The 20,480-nt window shown below is 33.2% G+C and overlaps 3 protein-coding genes and 1 pseudogene across 3 annotated transcripts; all 4 read right to left on the bottom strand.

The window, feature by feature from the left end:
* Positions 1–5,830: 5,830 nt before the first annotated feature.
* On the bottom strand, positions 5,831–8,480 carry LOC114736016 (zinc transporter 1-like; annotated as a pseudogene).
* Positions 8,481–9,824: 1,344 nt separating this feature from the next.
* LOC114736013 (AP-1 complex subunit sigma-1) lies at positions 9,825–13,134 on the bottom strand. The gene is made up of 7 exons (XM_028923803.1): positions 13,005–13,134; positions 11,460–11,546; positions 11,140–11,231; positions 10,914–11,022; positions 10,745–10,780; positions 10,244–10,330; positions 9,825–10,150 (listed from the first exon to the last, which is right to left on the bottom strand). The coding sequence occupies exons 1-7, from the start codon at positions 13,005–13,007 to the stop codon at positions 10,079–10,081; spliced, it is 486 nt and encodes a 161-aa protein (XP_028779636.1). The 5' UTR covers positions 13,008–13,134; the 3' UTR covers positions 9,825–10,078.
* Positions 13,135–14,372: 1,238 nt separating this feature from the next.
* Positions 14,373–15,411, bottom strand: LOC114736012 (uncharacterized). Its single transcript, XM_028923802.1, has 2 exons — positions 14,939–15,411; positions 14,373–14,683 (listed from the first exon to the last, which is right to left on the bottom strand). The coding sequence occupies exons 1-2, from the start codon at positions 15,398–15,400 to the stop codon at positions 14,585–14,587; spliced, it is 561 nt and encodes a 186-aa protein (XP_028779635.1). The 5' UTR covers positions 15,401–15,411; the 3' UTR covers positions 14,373–14,584.
* Positions 15,412–17,365: 1,954 nt separating this feature from the next.
* LOC114736009 (chitinase 2-like) lies at positions 17,366–19,084 on the bottom strand. Its single transcript, XM_028923798.1, has 2 exons — positions 18,724–19,084; positions 17,366–18,047 (listed from the first exon to the last, which is right to left on the bottom strand). Exons 1-2 carry the CDS (start codon positions 19,030–19,032, stop codon positions 17,445–17,447), a joined length of 912 nt encoding a protein of 303 aa, XP_028779631.1. The 5' UTR covers positions 19,033–19,084; the 3' UTR covers positions 17,366–17,444.
* Between the last annotated feature and the right edge of the window lie 1,396 nt (positions 19,085–20,480).

The raw sequence follows: 20,480 nt of genomic DNA, 5'->3' as shown, positions 1-20,480 counted from the left end.
TTATGTATTTTCTTTATCCTTATAAAATACTACCCTCAGTCCTTAATATAAAATCTCGTTTGATTTTTATTTTAGTCCTAGTTACAAGACTCAAATCTAGTTTGTCTTTCATATTTATCTTTTTTTTTTTCAAAGTATTCTTTGTAATAATGATAGTTTTAACCAATATACTTGATTAGCAAGGATATTTTAAGAAAGATAACATTTATTTATTACAAATAACTAATTTAACTGATTTTCTTATTCTACTTAAATTAGTCAACTAACTCTTATATTAAAAACTGATAGTAGTTAAAAGTGTCATCTATTAAGGAATGATACTATTGACTCCTTGGCCACAATTAGGAACTTCAAAGCAAGGTAAAAAAAACCGGACCAGACCGGCCGGTTCAACCGAAAAACCGGTGAACCGGTCTTCAGTCCGGTCTGGTTTGGTTGGTAGACCGGGCATAAAAGGAACCGGAAACGAATCGGCTAAACCGGTAAAAACCGGTTTAAAACCGGATAACCGCCGGCTGAGGTGGGTTGTCCGGTCTTTTCCTTTTTTCCATGTCCTACGGGAGGAAGAAGAGGCAAAAAGAGAAGAGTCACAGATAAAACGTATCAGACTTGAAAGAAGAAGAATGAAAGCAAGGAAAAGGAAGAGCAAGATGAAAGGGAAAGACAAAGAGAAGGAGAGGAGCTTGCCGATTGTTTTTGTAGAGAGCCACATCCTTGTTGCTTTTGTTTGAAACCCATTGAAGAAGAAGTGAGTTTTTCAGAGAGAGAGGGGGGAGGAGGAAGGCGGAAGGAGAAGAGACGTGAAGTCGAAAAAATAAAAAAAAGAAAGACGGTAGAGAAAGAAACAGAAGCTGAGGTCTAGTATAATGTGTTCTGTCCAACAAAATAAAAAGCTTGTACAAATTAAAGTCAAGTGTTAGGCCCTATGTATAGGCTTTATTTTGCAGGCCTAGTATAGCGTGTTCTGTCCATTTTTTTCAATTTTTCAAAGCCTCATTTAATTTAATTTTTTTTTATCTCCCATGACATGTAAATTGTAAATACATATTTTATAATAAAAAAAAATGACCGTCTTGCAAAACAATGAGATGAATGCAGTTTCTTTATTATACTACGTAAAAATTTTATAATCAAATATAATATTTTGAATTTTAATGATTAAAAGATTGTAATGATGAATATTTTCAATTATTTTGTTATGTGCTGTAACTAAATTATTGCTGTATTTTTTTATATTTTGTTATAAGTGATTATTAATGTTGTTATATTTTGTCATTATTAATTAAATTATATTATTTTAATATAACCGGTCTGATCCCAGTCTGACCTCGGTCTAACCATTAACCCTTAAACCACTTCCTCGACCGGTTCAATACCCGGTCCGGTTTTTTGTTCCTTGCTTCAAAGTATATATGTATGAAGTCTAGTGTAAGCTGTCTTTTGTTTTTATATATATAACTTAGAATATCTTCAAATCATTTTGGACTTGAGACTAATCTCTGTTGGGCTGAAAGTATTAAGATTAAAATTCTCCCAATAAGTATACTTTTTGATATTTAAACTTGTATTCTTCTTCTTACAGAATGAGACTATTTATTTATTTACTAAAAAACATTTATTATTTCAATCAACAGCTCACTGTAGTGCAAGCTGTCCTTTTTTTATTTTATTTTTTCCAACGCCAACTTGCAAATTGCAGGCCGAAGATCAAAACCTTGCTTAGAATGTCATAGTTACTGGGGTCCTACTCCTGCCTAGTTACTGGTCTCTATAGAATGTAAATCTTTTATTAATATCGAAATAATTTTTTGATAATAATTTTTTTTATCACGACAAGCAGAGGTCACTTCACCTTGTCAGTTGGTTCCTTCTTAGCTGATCAAATCCCCTGCAAAAGAACTCCTTAAAGAATTATATTAAAATGTGAAAGCTCCATTATCTTAACAATTATTTATTTGACTCAGAGACTCTAGCTATGTTTCAAACGGCTCGGTTCATCACAAAATAATAATAATAATAATAATAATAATAATAATAATAATATTGATGTCAATTAAATTGATTTCTCAGATCCAACGTCAATCAAAGAGGCTGGATGTATTTCTACCGGGGGAAAAAAAAAAGATGCTGGATGTATTTGACCGGAGAATAGCCAAGATTCTTCTTCATCTATTATAATATATTATTATCATTTTTTTTTAATTTAATACGATTTGAAGCATCCACCCAAGCATGTCACAGCCGAGTTTGAACCAGAAACTCATCTATTACGATTTTGCGATATATTATTATCATATTTGGAATTTTATTATTATTCAAATAACTGTAATTAAGTTAAATAATACAAATCCTTACAAATATAAAGGATTTGGCTTCAAAAAATATTTTTAAAATAATGTTGAACCATCACGCGGGTATTTTCTATATGATACTCCTCCTGTCCTTAATATAAGACCCATTTAACTAATTTGATTAGATTAAGGAAGTTAGGTAAGTTAGTTAATTATAAGAAAATTGACACTTTTTTCCTAAAACACCATAATCATCTTTCTTAATACCCCCTCTCTCTTTTACATAATTATGGTTGAGGGAGTATCTATAGGGGTAATTTAGAGAAAATTGATAAATATGAGAAATGGGTCTTATATTTAGGATCAAAACTAACTTAAGAATTGGGTCCTATATTAAAGACCGGAAGAGTATTAGCGAGTAGCGACAATGTTGAACAAGTTTGCAAATTAATGGTTATCGAATAGAAAATACAATAATTTGCAAGGATTGTATGGATTAATTGGCATTATTGAATTTGTACACCAGGTTAATGGTTATCGATCAATTATCTTAATGAGAAATTTGCAGTAAACTAATAAATAGAATTACATGATTTAATTAAAATTTCACTTATCCCCCCCCCCCCCCCCAAAAATCTTCGTCCAAATAGATATGTTACAAATAAACTATGACAGAAACTTGTGAGTTCCAAGCTTAGCCCTTTTTTAGACTCTACATAGGACATAAACCTTGAAATACACATATTCTTGAGCAACGTTAAAAAAAACCTCATATTCTTGATGGCCAAAGATAAAAACCGAGAAAAAGAGAAAAACACTTATTCTTAATAAACTTTCGTTCAATATGATTAATACAAGAAACATAAACTTTAGTCACTACACTGATGGTATATGTTACCTTCATATATACCTCAATATAAAAGCTAATTGACTAATTTGAGTAGATTAAAAAAATTAGTTAAGTTAATTATTTGTAATAGATAGGTATTGTTTTTCCTAAAATACCCTTTCTAATAATGTATATTAGCTAGAATTATCATTTGATAAAATTTTTAACACAATGACTACTTGAGGAAAAAAAAAAGAAGATAGATATGATAGACAAAAGAAATTAAGATTTATATTTAGAACTAAATTAAATGTCAAATTAGTTCTTATATTAATGTCTATAAGCTAATTTTGTTGAGTTTAAACATCGAATTTGACATCCGTTTGTATGAACAAATCCACAGAGATTCCCATGCAAAACGCGTTGTTTCCACTCATAAACCTTCCGATATTCTAAAACATTTAATTTTATAATTTCCGAAATTAAAGTAGTCCTTGTTATTGTTTACAACCACAAGTGTGCTTTTCTACTGTTTTAAGATTTTTGTTGGAATAACATGGCTCTCGTTTTGGACCACCCAGTTACGTTTGCTAGCTGCAAGCTGTCATTTTGTTTTGTTGATCACCTTCATTGAATTTTCCTTGTGCTCTACTTTATATTGTTGACCACAGTACACAATTTGGTTTTGATAAAAGACATCTTCTAAAAGGTTTCTACATTCTCAAATATAAGTTACTTTGCAAAACGTTAATAGCATTAAATTCTTTCATTTTCTTTACACAGATGCCCTTATTAGCTGTATTATGAAAAGAGATATATATGTATTGATTTTAATTGGATGATAATCTCATTAAAAGTAGTAATTTTTCTTTTTTATCGTTTTAATGATGCAAACGATTGTAAGCATTTTTCCTAATCCTTATTAAAAAGCGTCATGTATCAACTATTGACGAATGGTGATACCATTGACTCCTTGCCCACAAGTAGAAATTTCAATGTGTATGAATTCTAGTGCAAACTGTCTTTTTTCCGACGTCAACTTGCAAATTGCAGGAAAAAGATCAAGGTGCGTTTAGACTAGCAGTGATAAAAGTGAATTTTTTTTCCCATCTATCTAACTTTTATAAATGTAAATTAATATAAAAGTCAGTTAGTATAATGTGATTTATATTTAGTTAACTTTTGAAAAAAGTCAATTTGACAAACTAAAACTTATTTGAATGATTATTAAAAAGAATAAGTTTAGATATAAAATGATTCAAAAAATATAAATTTTATTAAATAATACTACCTCAAGTCCTTAATATAATATCAATTTATAAGGATGACAAATTAGTTTTTTAAAAAATAAATATGAATACTTTAAGATAATTTATTAATTTCTTTAATCTCGGCAAATAATTCAACTAGGTCGATGTAATACATTATATATTATATACATAATACGATAATTTTAAGAGATATATTAAAATTAAAAATTATAAAAATTGTATTATTGAAAAAATAGAAAATAATGTGGACCCATGTTGGAGTTTTTCAAAATAATTTTATGGGCAAACTAGAATAATTTATTTTTTTCTCGCAAAAAATTAATCTTTTATTTTGTCAAAATAATGTGGACCCACCTCTTTATCTTTCTCTCTTCCTTTTTAACCAAGCCAACGCATAAAAGCCATCAAAAGTCGCAATGACCGGCTGTGCGTGTTTTATAGAATATGAAATAAATATGTGAATTTTTTTATCTAAATTAATATAAATATGCTTATAAATATTTATATAAATGATACCAAACAATTAATAAAGCTAGTTGCCAATCAAAAGGCGTTTGGGTGATGATATTTTTCATTTTGAGCTGAATAATAGTGATAATAATTTTTTCATCACGACAAGCACAGGTCATTTCACTTTGACAATTGGTTCCTTGTTAGCTGTCAAATCCCCAGCAAAAGAACTCCTTAAAGAATTATGTTAACATGTGAAAGCCCCGTTACCTTAACAACAATTTATTTGACTCAGAGACTCTGTCTAAGTTTCAAAGAGGTCGGTTCATCATTAAAAATAATAATAATTTTTTTTGATGTCAACTAAATTGATTCCTCAGATCCAATGCCAATCAAAGAGGCTGGATGTATTTGACCAGAGATTAGCCAAGATTTTGCTTCATCTATTATAATATACTATTATCATTCTTTCTAATTTAATACGATGTGAACGCATCCGCCCAAACGTGTCGGGGCAGAGTTTGAACCAGAAACCCATCTATTACGATTTTACAATATATTATTATCATATTTGGAATTTTGTGATTATTATTATTCACCAATTACTGTAATTAAGTTAAATAATATAAATCCTTACAAATATAAAGGATTTGGCTTCTAAAGATAATTTTAAAATACTCCTTCAGTTATATTATAAAATGGATCTTATATTTAAAACTGAAATAATACTAAAATACGATCTCAGTTATCCTGCACGATCACGCAGGTATTTTCCATATGATATTAGTGACAACGTTAAACAAGTTTGCAGGTTAATGGTTATCGAATAGAAAATACAATAATTTGCAAGGATTATCTTAATGAGAAATTTGCAGTAAACTAATAAATACAATTACAGGACTTAATTAAAATTTCACTTGTCCTCCCCCCCCAAAAAAAATTTCTTTATCCAAATAAATATGTTACAAATAGAACAACTTACCTCCAACTTATTTATAAATTGGCTATGGAAAACGAAGACTTCAAAATTACAAGAACAAAAACTTTTCTTTCGTGCTAAGCAACTGAAAATTACAAGTAATGAAGTGTACTACGTCAAGCCCATTTAGCTATAAGAGACATTAAACCAGCACCTAAAAGTAAGGATAAATTTGATCCAATCTGAAGACGACTGCTATTTTGCATTCTATCAGTCATAAAATCTGCAGCCAAAAGATCAACAAGTGCCATATATATTAAGATTCCTGCCGATGCTGCGTTAAATATTCCTTCAACGATCAAAGCATTCTGGCTATTCTCATCATACACATTCGTAATTCCTATTCCAATGGCTATTCCTACTGGAGTCGTCAGAGCAAAGAACAAAGCCATCACTGTAATAGTTTTGTTCTTGAATTTCGCCTGCAATATGGGATTAAAAAACAAGGAAAAAAATTATAAAAATAAATACGGGACTTTGTATTTGATTTTTTAAAAAATAAAATAAAATGAAGTTGATTGATACAGCTAATTAACAGATGAGCCGTAACCACAGAAATTTGCGGATTTGGAATATATTTCTGTGTGCGGTTCATATCCTTTTGCCTTTTCATTCGACAAAGACGATATTAATTAAAGGCTTAATAGCATATTTAATCTGAGACCGGCCTCTCTCCTCCACTCTTCTCCTCCTTTATCACCACTGGATCAAATCTTAATGGTCCAGATTTTATATTTTAAAAAAAAATTATTATTTTTGGACAAAAATATTTTAATTTTACTTTAAATAACACATAAATAAATCTCAACTGTTAAAATATGATGTGAAGAGTTCCCACAAAAAAGGTCTACTTTATAATAATAACAATAATAATTTGATCTAACTAGTGTAGAGCCAAAGATTATTATTATTATTATAAAGTAGATTTATTCCTATGAACTTTTCAGATCATATTTTAACAATTCAAATTTATCTATGTATTTTTCAAATAGAGGAGAGAAGCTAGGTGTCTTTAATTTTCAATTTTTGAAATTTAATTTCATTTTGATTTTATTCATAAAATTTGAAATCCACGTCAAGAGATTGACTTTTATCGATGACATTAAACTTTTAGGGACCAGCAGTAACCCTTAATTAAATTGAAAACGTACCTATCCTATGCCATAGAATAATGTTCTTTTTGACTTTTCAAAACGTACCTGAGTGATACAGCTTCCAAGGACCCATGCCTTCAAAAAATTGATGAAATGTCAAGGCAGCAACCAAAGGCCTTATGGTTTTGGGACTCTCAGATGCTCCCAAAGATATCCCAATTATCACTGAATGAACTATTATCCCCAGCTCCAATACCTTCAATTCCGTTCAAAAACCCAAATCATTTTCCCACAATTAATAATTCAATTTTCACTAATATTCTTAAACGGAAAAGGAAAAAAAGAAGAAGCAGCAAATAATGATGATCTATCTGTGTTTATATATATATATATATATGCGCGCGCACACACATACACACTACCTTTTCATTCTTAATATAAGAATTTGTTTGATTGTTATTTTGATCCTAAATATAATGACCTTAATCCACTTTGTCTATCATATTTATGTATTTTCTTTTAAATTAGTCATTCTAATAATGATAGTTCTAATCAATAGACTTGATTAGTAAGGATATTTTTTGAAAAAATAACATCTATTTATTACAAATAACTAACTTAACTTTTTTTTTAATCTCCTCAAATTAGTTAACTAACTCTTATAATTAGCGCCGGAGTACATACCTGTGATATGACTCTGTGACGAAGGAGCTGAGATGAAGCAGAATCAGATGATCCATGGGCATGGCCATGAGTGGCGTGAGTGTGAAGATGAAGATGACCATCATGTGCTGAGTTTTTCTCTTCGTCTACATCATTGCCGGCTTCAATCGGGCCATTATTGTTCATATGGTGTTTCTTGAAATACACAGTGGCGAAAGCGTCCACCATTAGGGTTCCCATGGCCGTACACATGGCGACAAAACCAGTGAAGGGAAAGTCTCCCCATGGATGATCGCTCAGGCAAGGAGACGTCAAGTTTTCGAAGGCATCAGGGAGGACGTGAATGAATCCGGTGGCTAATATCACGCCAGCGGCAAACGCCTTGACCATGAAGAAGACGTCCTTCTCGGGACTTAAAGCCGGCACAAACTTTCCGATGACAGGAATCAAAACTCCGACAGCACTCGCAATCAGTATAGAAGCTATGGCTGCTATTTTGTACCTCAGAGCCTTGTCTCTGTCACGATCTTCGTCTTCATCTTCACATGTACACTCTGAGACAACCAAAGCAGGAAGCACAACCAGGAGGAAGACGAAGAAGACGAAGGCCTTGGATGCTCTGGCCGCCATCATGGTGTTTCGAGAAAGGGAGAAACCGGAGAAGCACTTAAAGTGGGCGTGAGAGAAATTTTGGTGGGATTTATTGAAAAATATGGCGACACGTAAAACTGGAACAATTGGTTTTATGTGGGTGATTTGATTTGATTCATTAAAAGCAATGAATTTGAGGGAGAAATATAGAAAATATTGAGTGACTTTAAAGCGAAGAGAGAGTATATGTAGAGTGTCGTTAAATGTCGACATATCTGCTAGCATAGCGAATAACATATTTTAGTTTACTCTGTGGTCAACGGGTTCACATGGAGACTTACCCTATTATGTCGAAATGTTTTGAAATTTTCGGTTAATAATTAACATAGCCAAAGCTAATTATGTGGATCCACCGTCCACACTATCTCTAATTTTACCCCCTGAAAATAGAATGAATTACTGGACGAGCTCTAAATTACACTCTTAATTTTTATTAAAATTTTCTTATTTTATTAGTCATGTGATATTGAGTATCTACGGTGTTAATAATCTTTTACATATTTTGAACAAAATTTGCTTTTTAATCATTTTGTTATAATAAGTCATTAGACTCAACCCAAATTAGTATTAGTAGTATTATTGATGATTATATTAGATGATCATGATGTTGATTTCACTTAATTTTGAATCCTAATTTCAGATAGTCCCGTCATGGAGTCAATTAGTGGACACCTTTAAACTCGACACAAACTTTAGCATCCAAAAGTCGAAGATATACGTTCTCCCGTTTGGGATATCCCTTTATAGATGAGGTGGTCCAAAGCCGCTAACACTGCAAGAATCCTAGTAAGTTTGTCCCCAAAACACTAGGATCCTTGAAACGGGTAATGTTTGAGTTAATGATATTATCCTCGAATTACTCTTGCTTATTTCCTTCATATGATTCGATCCACAAAGGTCCAAGTTTGACGATAAAAGTCAATTATATTCGAGTGAACAATCGGTGGGAACTTTTCACCAACCCAGAAGAAACATTGAAAAAGTCTATATACTCTTATCATTTCCTATTTGTGCATCAAAACTCGCTTCTTTATTTGAAAAAAAATTAGTAAAAGCTAATGAAGACAAATAAAGAGATCCCTTTTTAACTTTTATAATGGGAAGTAAGATTCTCTTTTGCAAGATTTTTTGTTGGTCCGCAGGAAGGAGGTCTGTATTGTTCAGACGCAACTTATTATAATCACTAGTGGGGCATTTGTGTTGGGTTTTAACTGCTCATGCAGTCTCTTTCGCTATTGTTGGCCGAACAAAGAAGCAAGAAAAGAAAGTGATGAAGGGTGTTCAAGCCACTCATGAAACCCAAGCTTCAATTTGACACGTCAGCTCTTCAACAATTAGTCTGTCCCAAGTAACAACAGGGGTTGGTTGAGTACAAACAACTGGGGCTTCTAAGAACGTTGATTTCCCTCAATTGAACCTTGACAACACTTAAATCAGGACTCATATATATACATATATTAATTATATTATATGACAGGCGAGGCCTGAGGTGGGGATCAAACCCTAAATCTGATGCAACAAAAGGCACATCTCATGCCACTAGACCGAATGGTCTTTGGCAAGTTGAATCCCAGTTAAATGTATAGAAAAGAATTTGTCTGTCCCAAGTAAACAGATTCTCACACTACTAAATTCCATTTAAACCAATATTCAAAGGCCAAGTATTCTGGAGGCAACTGGGCCGCCAGCAATAGACATCTCAGCAGCATATACATAATAGAAATAGAAGGCCAACCAGAAGAGAAGAGGGAAGCCCAAATATATAAAGAAATTTAAAATTCCACCCATAACAACAAAATCTGGAATTTAGAGCCTACCATTTTAACAAGAAATTGTGTCATTGATTTCCCTCACTTGGTGGCCTGTGCAATTATGTTACTCAGTGAACTGGCTTCCTCCTTTGCAGTCTCCACCAATGCATCCTGAAACCCAATACATTAAACGATTTGTTCTTAAGGGTTCACAGGAAGAAAATGCCCCACAGATAAATTGACAAAGGCTGTTGATTATTATACCTGTGCAGCTATCAACCGAGCAACTGTTTTCTTGCTGGACTCTTGAAGCTCACCAGCAATTAGAAGTTCGTCTAGTATATAGTAGGCCTTCCATCATAATCAAATCAAAGAACGTATCAGATAGGATCTTATCAAACTAAAGAATAGGTTATGTTAGTATTTAAGTTTTGCATTTGACCCTTTAAATTGACTTCATGATGAGAGATAGTTTAACTTCTAATCTGTAATGAAATTTCATATCATGTATATTATAAAGCGTCAACTCTGTCAAGACAGCAACAATCAGCGTCTTATTTGTCTACTGACTTGGTAGACGAAACCCAAGTTTTAGAGTACATATGATACCAATGGGAAATTAGAAAACCGATATATCATGAAGGAAATTCATGGGACAGACATACTAATTTAACCTTAAAAATGAACATATTAAATTATCATTTGGAGTTGATTCATCTTGAACATCAATAACAGCAGCAGACTAACAAGTGATAAGGCACAAACCTTGTGGAAATTAAATATTAAGTCCAACTCACATACCTGCAACAGGTCAAGTACTTGATATTAAAATAAAGAAGAAATACGAGATTCTTGGATCCTTTCCAGAAAGAATGGGAAATATTTCTGTTATACAATCAGCGCCCTTATAAAGTGAAAGCTTAAAAGAACTCACACTGCCAAAATATCGATCAAGGATCTCAACATAATGATGAATGATTTCAAGCACTTCTAATTCGTTGTCATCTTGGTCAATACACATGCAAAAGTAGAGGCTAGCATATCTGCAGAGGACATCATCCATTTCAATAATGAATTGATGATTGTCAAGATAACCAGAAACGTGCTCTTCAAAGCAGTAGCAATATATGATGAAAGGCCATGGTTTCTCGGTAAAATACCTTTTATAAACAACTTTATATCCTCTCCAATCCACAAAATTACAGAGCTTAGGAGCACGAGAAAGAATCACTCCACTGAGCTCACGGATAACCTTTCCAAAAACACAGATTTTTCAGCCAGAGATGGATCATGAAGAAATACAATGAATTCAACATGGAGTTATATGATAACATCATTACTTATGCAAGATAAATTAAAGTCAAATTAAACATAGATATATACACTACTTGTAGTAAGTTAAAGTACAGTTGTAATAAGAACTGATCTGTCCAGCAATCTTTGGAAAATGAAAAATAGAAAGCACAGTTGCCAGAATTACCTTTGATCTTTCTTTCTGTGTGTAAGGTGAATACCATTTTGTAAGTCTCACCTTCCCTTGACGGCTAATAAGCAGCACAAAGTGAATCTACAAGTAACCAAGCAACAAAGGATGATGACAATGGAAACAAACCAAAAACGTTAATCCAATAACATGATGCAGAGTTGCCGGTGTAAAATAACACTTCCACATTCTGTCATCTCCGTATTAAATATTACAAGTTAATAATCATAAGATCAAAGGAGGCTACCTAAAAGCTTGAGTGTTCTGACCTCAAGCATCAGATTATCCTGGTCATGGGTGAAGACATCCTATCCTATTATCATAAAGTCATATGCATTTAACATGATGAGAACAAATAGTGGATGCCACCTTCATAATTGGACTCCCTCTTGGCATCAATTAATACTATCAAACTTGGAGATAAAGATATAACAGTGCAGCATTCACACACATTGAAAGTCCTCATTAGTGGTAGACACGCACACCCATTTTATCTATTTATCCCTGAAACTAATAATGTCAATTAAAAAAAAAAAAAAACTGAGAGGATCCAAATCTAAACATATGAAGGTTATGTGACGAAACCTGCATGTAATAACCGGCCAAGCTTGCTAATAAACCAAGGGTAAGTAATAAATATCAACTAGAAATAGGAACCAACGGTGAAGCTCTTGATAAAATCTGAGCCCATATTTATGTAATTCAGGGTAAACTTTAGATCAAGACGCAGGAAAACTTTTGAGAATGCCTAAGGAAGTATGGATTTTTCTGATTTGCTTGGTGCATCACTTCATAGTGCAAAAGCACTACGGAAAGGCGGAGGAAGAACAAAAAGTTGTGGGACATCTGGGATTCATTGCTTCGCCAGGCATATGTAGTTTTTACTATTTCCTCTTGATCTAAACGTTGCGCTAAGCTACAACTGATTAGGTCATGAAAGAGATTACCAAGGGAAAGCCACTGATCTAATGAAATGTCCGCCCAATTTACTGGCCAATAACAAATGAAACGAAGGCTAGCATCAGGGTGTAACTAATTCTTCACCATTTCTGCTCCTTTAGAGGTGCAGGTCCTCCGTCCATAAAAAAAATCTAAACATAAGGAAGTTGAAAAGCATTGAAATAATAAGAAGGGTCGATGTACCAAATCCACCAGGGAACTCAGATCTCGAAATTAGCAGGATCCCAGTTAGCGGATCACGATTGGAGCGCATATGTATTTGGAAGGGAAATAAAATTATCGTGAAAATGTATCAACAGCATAAAGAACAACGATTTCATCCGGATGCCAAATCAAAAACAGAAAAGACGACTTCCGTATAGCATAAAACTAAAAATTCTCAAGCTAGTCAAAAGGGTTTCTGCTCATCACCAGAAGAGGAGACCGACAAGCAGAAGTTCAATTGGGAAAAACATGAACTTAATAACCAATACCAAACAGTAATTTCTGCATTGAAATCAAAATAACCAAATCGAGCATAATTGTGGGCGAGATCCAGTTTCTCACAGGAACAATAAGAATTCAAGACTGGGAGAAGCTTACCATTTGCGTCTGTGGGAAGATTGAGGACACGAACCCCACTGAATCACTTGCCCAAACTCGAGGGATACGGGAAATCAAAGAGCACCCTGTTCTGCAATGGCCACTCCTCGCGAGGATCAATTGCGGACTCGGGGAATAAATACCTCAGTTAAGGCTAGAGTCAATAAAGATTCAGAGAAGGTAATAGATATTTTTAACTTTTTTAACGCTTCGGAGTCATTTTGTTGAATTTATTTTATACTATTATCTCTAGTCCTAAATATAAGAACGGACTAATTTGAAGAGATTAAAAAAATAAATCAAGTTAATTATTTGTAATAAATAGATATTGTTTTTCCTTAAAATATTCTTATTAATTAAATATATTGGCTAAAAATATCATTATTAAAAGGACTATTTTGGAAAAAAAAATATAAATGTAAGAGACAAAGTAGATTGAGATCTTATATTTAGGACCAAAATAAAAATCAAACAATATCTTATATTCAGAACCGGAGGTAGTATTTCTTAGTACATAATTAAATATAGCGGCATAAAATTGCTTTCACAATATAAATTATTGTTATTTGGCTGAATTCTCTGATCAATTTAGTTAGTATTTCCTTTTCCAAAATGTTGTTTTCATTACATTATTAAAATGATTAGACCTATATACAAATTTATTTATTTTTCATTATCATATTTTTCCCAATTAACTATTATAAAAATTAATAATTCTCTTCTAATAACATGATAGGTATATGATTTATAAGCAAATATACAATAAGATGTAAAAGTCATACTTGTATAAAACTTTTGTCACAGATTCTAATGATGGGAATAATTCAATTGTGTGCATTGCACGTTTATTAAGAGGGTGTTTGAATAGAAACAAAATCATTATTTTAAAAGTGTTTTTACAGTATATGAAGTAAATATGTGGAAGAGTTTGCTTCGATTTGCGAAAAAGTGCTTTTAAAAAGTGATTCTGAAGTTATCAAAACACCCCCTAAATATGATTTAGAATTTGCACTGCATATTATATTTAGAACTGAAGGTAATATAATTTAATTTTAAGTATATTTCAAATTTTTACAGGCAAAAAATTGCATAGTACCGCTGAATATAGTTGTGCCAACTTAACAAATTTCGAGTTTGAACCAACCAAAAAAAGAAATTTCCTGCTCAAAAAAAAAAAATTTGGAGTTTGAACCAACAAAACGTTTGGTGGCAAGGCTTTGCCATCTGCGAGGATCCCCCCTGGCTTAATTCAGATTGATTTGGGTCCCCATAAAGTACTCAAATTACAAGGCAAGCCCAAAGCTCAAAATAGTGGGTGGTTCAATGAAAAGGAAAGAAGAAGTCATATTTTAGTAATCTATCCTATGATGAAAAAGCAGAACTGTTTAGTTTGACTTGTAAATATCATAAACTGAAGGTAGAATGATTACAGAACATTGACCTTTGCTGAAAGGAAGCAGGATAGGTAAAAGCCAATGAGATGTGAATTAATAATAATAAGAGACTAAATCAGTGATAATTGCAATACATTCATTCATACACAGTTAAACTAAAACGTGTGCGTGTGTGTGTATCTATCATCAGAATGACTTTGGCAGCATCACATGAGCCGTTGCATCTTTCTTCATCTTCCTTCTCTTGAACTGTTTCGACGCAGCTTTCAGCACCTTCGCCCATCCCTGTACATATTATCATCGACAATTTATTTCTCCAGCAATCACTACCTTGCAGATCCTAAATTCTAACAATTATTTAGTTCATAAACAACCACACTTAATCTAGCCTTTTCATCCCATAAACAAACATTTTCTTCACATTTGATCAATCAAATTTCATGTTTGTGAGTTTTATCCCAGTCCATGTAAATTTGATCAACTAGAACTAGATAGCACACACAAATTAAGAATTTACACTAAACCCAGGTGGATTATTACCTTCATAACGATGGGATTACAGCCAGTCTTCATCCTTGGAGGCGTAGGAGACAAATCAGAAGGCACAATCTTGTTCTTCTTCTTCTTCTTCTTCATATTCTTACTCTTAAGCAAATCCAGGTTGAGATTAAACGCTGTGGTGGAGAACTTCTTCCTGAGCTTTGATCCAACTTTCTTGGCACTGCTTTTATCACGAGCACCAAACTGCAAATCAATCTCATTGTGATCGAAAGAAACATTCCTGAAGGGGGTGAAGGAGTCCAGATCCATGGGAGCGAAAGGTCGAGAGATCAAAGGAGACCAGATTGAGCTCTGCGAATAGTCGAAGTCATAGGCTGAGTTATCTGGGAACTTGCCCAGAAGCTCTATCGACATTAATGGCTCCAAATACTCCACCACTTTCGCTGTTCCCAGAATCAGACTCTGTTCTTCTTCTTTTTCTTCTCCTCCGTGTGCGGCCATGAACGATTGAATGATTAGTGTTATGTTAGATTGTGAAAAGGCTATTGCTGTTCTTTTGTTCGTTTTGGTTATGTTTCCGTTGGGTGGATGTGCTTTTTGTAAAGGCAGGTAGAATAAATAGGAAAGTGACCGTTGCCCTGTCTCTATTCTTTGTATTTCCACTTTTGCCCTTGTGCAGTTTTGATTTCCCAATCAGATCCTATTGTGGGTCTGGGCTAAACCATTTGTCTCGTGGACTGGACTTTCCGCATATAATTGTGGGCCTTTGACCCAATTTATTGTTCCAGTGGACTTCACGTTTTAATGCTTGCGGACGATGATCGTTTCTTTTAATAATTCAAATTCAAATATTTTTTTTTGGTATAAACCATTCGGTATCCAACCGTGCCTTTTCTGGACCCCAGCCTCTTTGGACCAGTTGTACCCGAGCGATCGACTAGTCCGGATTCGGGCCGGACGACAAGTAAAGCCCTCCCCGGTACTCTTTTTAACAAGTGAGGATTCGAACCCCCGTCCTCAAAGAGCAGAGACTCGCCTCACTTGTGACCTAGCCAGTCGCCACTAGGCCAGGAGTATTCGGGTAATTCAAATTCAAATATTTGCTATGGAGATATTCCCTGCGGACAAATGCTGTGTGAGCTAGAAGGTATTTTTTGGCAAAAAAGAAAAGATCTGAAAGGTATTTTGTACTCCTCTTGTGCTTAACACAAAACCTATTTAGAGAGCTAATGTTGGTTCTAAACATAAAAAGTATTTCATATAATTATCAACTTTTTTTTTCATTTAATCCTATTGATGTTTCTCCAACAATAATCAAGTAGGAGACATAAGAAGAGAATTAAAAAGATACTTAGGTTGTTTTAAAATAAACATATCATATTAACTAATTCAATTGACATCTTTAATCTACTCAAATTAGTTAATTAAGTCTTATATTAAGGACAGAAAAGATATTATTTAACTTAGTTTTAATGTAGATGGCACATAATTTCATTTTATTAATTAAATTTTTGTGAATAAAAATATTAATTAAATTTGTAAAATTTAGGATTGAATATATGTTTAAATCTTGTATTATCCTTGGTTTAAATTTAAATAACTATCAAAAAATTATTAATTCATATTTTTACCCCCAAATTACAATCAACAATGTATAGTTGGGTTAAAGGAGGAAGAACTTAGTTTTCCTTAATAAATAATAATAATTAAAAGTGAAATAAAAAGCTACAAATAATTATTTAATTTCATCGAACGGAAGGAACTTGCTTCTTTTCAGACCGGAGCTTGGATGACTTTTTTTTTTTTTTTTACCAGCAGAGGTTGGATGATTAAAGCATTGTAAGGGGAAGGGAAAAAAATCATATTTGGTGAAGTGCCTTTAATTGGGTTTATAGTACCACCTTCAATCTTAAATACAAATTTTTATATTTGCAATCGGAGGTAGTATCATATATCAGCTAATTAAATAAAAAATGAAATAGAAAAGCATTTAGATATTAGAATTAAAAACCGCCTGAATCTCTTTATCTCAGACCAATGTGTGTGTATTTTAACCAAAAACCAATCAATTTTTTTTTTGCCAAAAACCAAAGACCAATGTACCACCTACCTCCGATACTTAATATAAGAATTTATTTGACTTTTATTTTAGTCCTAATTATAAAACCTCAATCTACTTTGTCTTTTATATTTATCCATTTTTTTCCTCAAACAGTCTTTGTAATAATAATAATTCTAGCCAATATACTTAATTAACAAGAATATTTTAGAAAAGACAATACATATTTATTATAAATAACTAACTTAACTAATTCTTTAATTTACCCAAATTAGTCATTTAATCTACCACACAAAGTGTACATATGGAAATTTGCCAAAAAGAAAAAGTATACATGCTGAAAGAGAAAGAGAGAATCGCAGTGAGTCTTAGGAAAGAAAATAATTATGACTAAGTTCTAATAAAACTTGTCATTGCAAGCTCCTCTTATTATTATTATTAGAACTTTTTTAATAATTATATTATTTATTTGGAACTACGTGGCAATTATGGAGAAGCTAAGAGAGCTTGTGCTTGCTTCTCATAGCGAAAACCATTGGCCTTGGAATCATCAGCAGAATAAACAAAAATGCCGTAAAGCTTGTTTTCCCTCTTCAGCTTTTGAGACGCATTGAAGAATCCACCTTCTGGACTTAGCCCTTTATCACTTCCATCAGTTATAAAACTCACCAACACCTTCCCTCCATTATAATTCCTGCTCTGTGTATTGAAGTAACCCATGAATTGAGACACGCTCGTTCCTTTATCATACGCATAGAATTGGAAGTTGACGTAATCTATGAGGTTCCCATACTTGTTCCATAACGCCTTGTAATGGCTCTGAACTTGGGGATCGTCGTATGGAGCGATCGAAGCGAACTTGATGACTCCGTTGGATTTTAGGGTTTTGATTAGGCGCCCGATGCATTCGGAGAAGGTGTTTGGATCTGAGTTGAAGTGTTCGTAGTCGATGTCGATCCCGTCGAGGTTGTACTGTTTGATTATGGCTGTGAGTGATGAAACTGCGTTGGACACCCATGAATCAATGGAAGATGGGCTAAAATTGACTGGTTTGTTTCTCACGCTGTCGCCTCCTAGACTTACGGCCACCTGAAACAAATCAAATTTCAGTTTCTACATGCTCTGTTTTTGTGTGTTCAATGATAGGTTTTGATTTTCATGATCCATTCAGTACTGCTCAAATTAAGCAGAGATACTGAGATCTATCTTTTCTTTTTTTTTTCCTTTTATTTTTTTGACCGTGGAACTGAGATCTATCTAAATGGTGAGTTTCTGCAAATCTTACCCAAAGTATTTGGGTTTGTCCAAAATTAGTTCTCTGTGCAAATTTATCTGTTCTTATGATTCATGACACCTTTTTTTTTTAATATACATAATTAGAAGGATAGCTAAACGAAGTTATAAGCAGAATCCAGCTGTTAATTTTTCACTCATAATGGAGTTTTTATGCCATTGGACTATAAAACAGTTGACTTTATAACACTTGTTCAAAGAGGCAGCATATCCAGTAACTCTTGTAACTTTAAACAAAACAGCTTTAGTTATCATGGCAATCTCTTATTAAATCCTTAATAGTAGCACTTATTATTTTCAAATTCTGTACAGTATAAGAACCCGCAGATATAATTCAAAAACAAATGAATCACAGTCCGCAATCAATTGAGACATGCATATACTTGATAAAAGAATGAGGGATGTTAGTATATATCCATGAAATTTTTGAAGACAAAAAAGGGGATGTTCAAATGAAGCACTTAATTGGCACCTTGACATTGGAATGTTGGGATTTGATGGAAGAAACTTGGGAGGGGCTAAGATTGCCAGAGTCCCAGAAAACGTTGAATATGCCGTTGGTAGGAGAAGGAGAAGCAGAGGAATCATAGTCAATAGTGAAGGAGAGAATGAAGTGAAACTGGACATTTGGGTTGATAGGGACATCAGAGAATTTCACATTCTTAAACTCTGCTCCTATGTATTCTCCAAATATGCGTGAGGGGGATTTCTGTGCTGATCCCCCAAGAAGGAAGAACAAGAACAGAAAAGCTTGAAGGAAGCAGAACTTGGGAGCCTCCATGCCTTTCTTTCAATAATTGAAAGCTGTAGATTTCAGAATAAGATATACAGAGAGATAATATCACCAAAAGTTGTGGATAATAATTAATACCTCACAATAACGCAGCTAGAGGGAGATGTACGGCGTTTGATTTTTCTTTTGCTGTTGAAAAGTAAACGATGGGACCTGCAAGGGTCGGGTCCGACTGGTCGCAAACGGGAATGCAAAGTGCCTTTCCTACCATGTCATGGGCTCGATACCTGCGAGTGCACCTGGGATTAGTCTGGCCGGTTGTATTGGGATACCCTGAGGCAGCGATACCATCCTACTCGAAAAGTAAACGATGGGTATTTCGCCACTATTGTTGAACTTTCCTGTCCAAACTTGGTGGTAATCATCAATACAACAGGCGAGATACGTTGAATATATAAAGTGGGACCTATTCCCTTTAACCACTAATTATGTTTCTCTTCTTTTTTCCTTTTCCTTTTTTAAATGCATTTATTTATTTAAGTTTAAACATTCACATATTATTTTGGAAAAAATATTAAACTTTATTCCTTGTAATTTATCTTTAACATTTTGAACTTTATTTGTGATACTACTAACCATCATGACTAATCAAGACCGGGACTATAAATTGTTTATTTATAAACTTTTGTTTAAAATTAAAGAAGTAAGGATCCTTTTTTACCATTTAAAAAATATAACTGTGTTATAACTAAGAAAATTAAGAATTTGCTCTGCATAGGGATAAGCATCGATCTGTTGATACCTTCAGAAAGAAGAAGCGGAAGAAAAACTTGAGAACTTGGAAGCGATAGATGTAATTGGCGCAGAGAGAGATTATGTTGATATAATTAATAACAATACTTCACAATTCACACATCCCAATTGGACCAAAGTTCAGCATTAATGTGTGGAAAATAATCAGCCACCCCACTATTATATCCCTAGAGCTGAGAAACGGGCCCAACCCATCGAGCCGGCCCGTTTAAATCCATTTAAATTGAGGACTGAGCTTGTAATTTAGAGTCTTAAAAAAAAAACTTAGACTTAAAAAGGCCAGTCATGTAAGGCTTAAAAATAAACGAGCTAGCTTTATAGGGCTGTAGGCCGGCCCCGTTTAAGCCCACTAAATGTTTTTTTTCCCCTAACCTAAGTTCTTAACATTTTACACACTCTCCCTTTCTAAGTTTCATCTTCAGTCTTTCACTCCTTCTCAGCTTACAACTCATGATATTAAAATAAGTAAAATATATTCTCTATATTCCAAATCAGATTTCAAATTTGTATTTATTTGAACCAATAGTTATATATTAAAATAAAAAATATATTCCCCGTATTAAAACAAAAATTTGAATGATTGAACCAACAGATACATATCAATTTGTATATATGTTATAAAATTTTAATAAATAAGTTAACACTTTTTTTATAAATTTTTTACTCTATATTTAAATAGAGTT

The sequence above is a fragment of the Neltuma alba genome, unplaced genomic scaffold (assembly GCF_004799145.2).
Source record: "Neltuma alba isolate B1F8T4 unplaced genomic scaffold, ASM479914v2 tig00013281_pilon, whole genome shotgun sequence".
NCBI classification, from domain to species: domain Eukaryota; kingdom Viridiplantae; phylum Streptophyta; class Magnoliopsida; order Fabales; family Fabaceae; genus Neltuma; species Neltuma alba.
The sequence above is the reverse complement of the archived record's forward strand: the minus strand, read 5'-3'. Positions and strand labels throughout refer to the sequence as shown.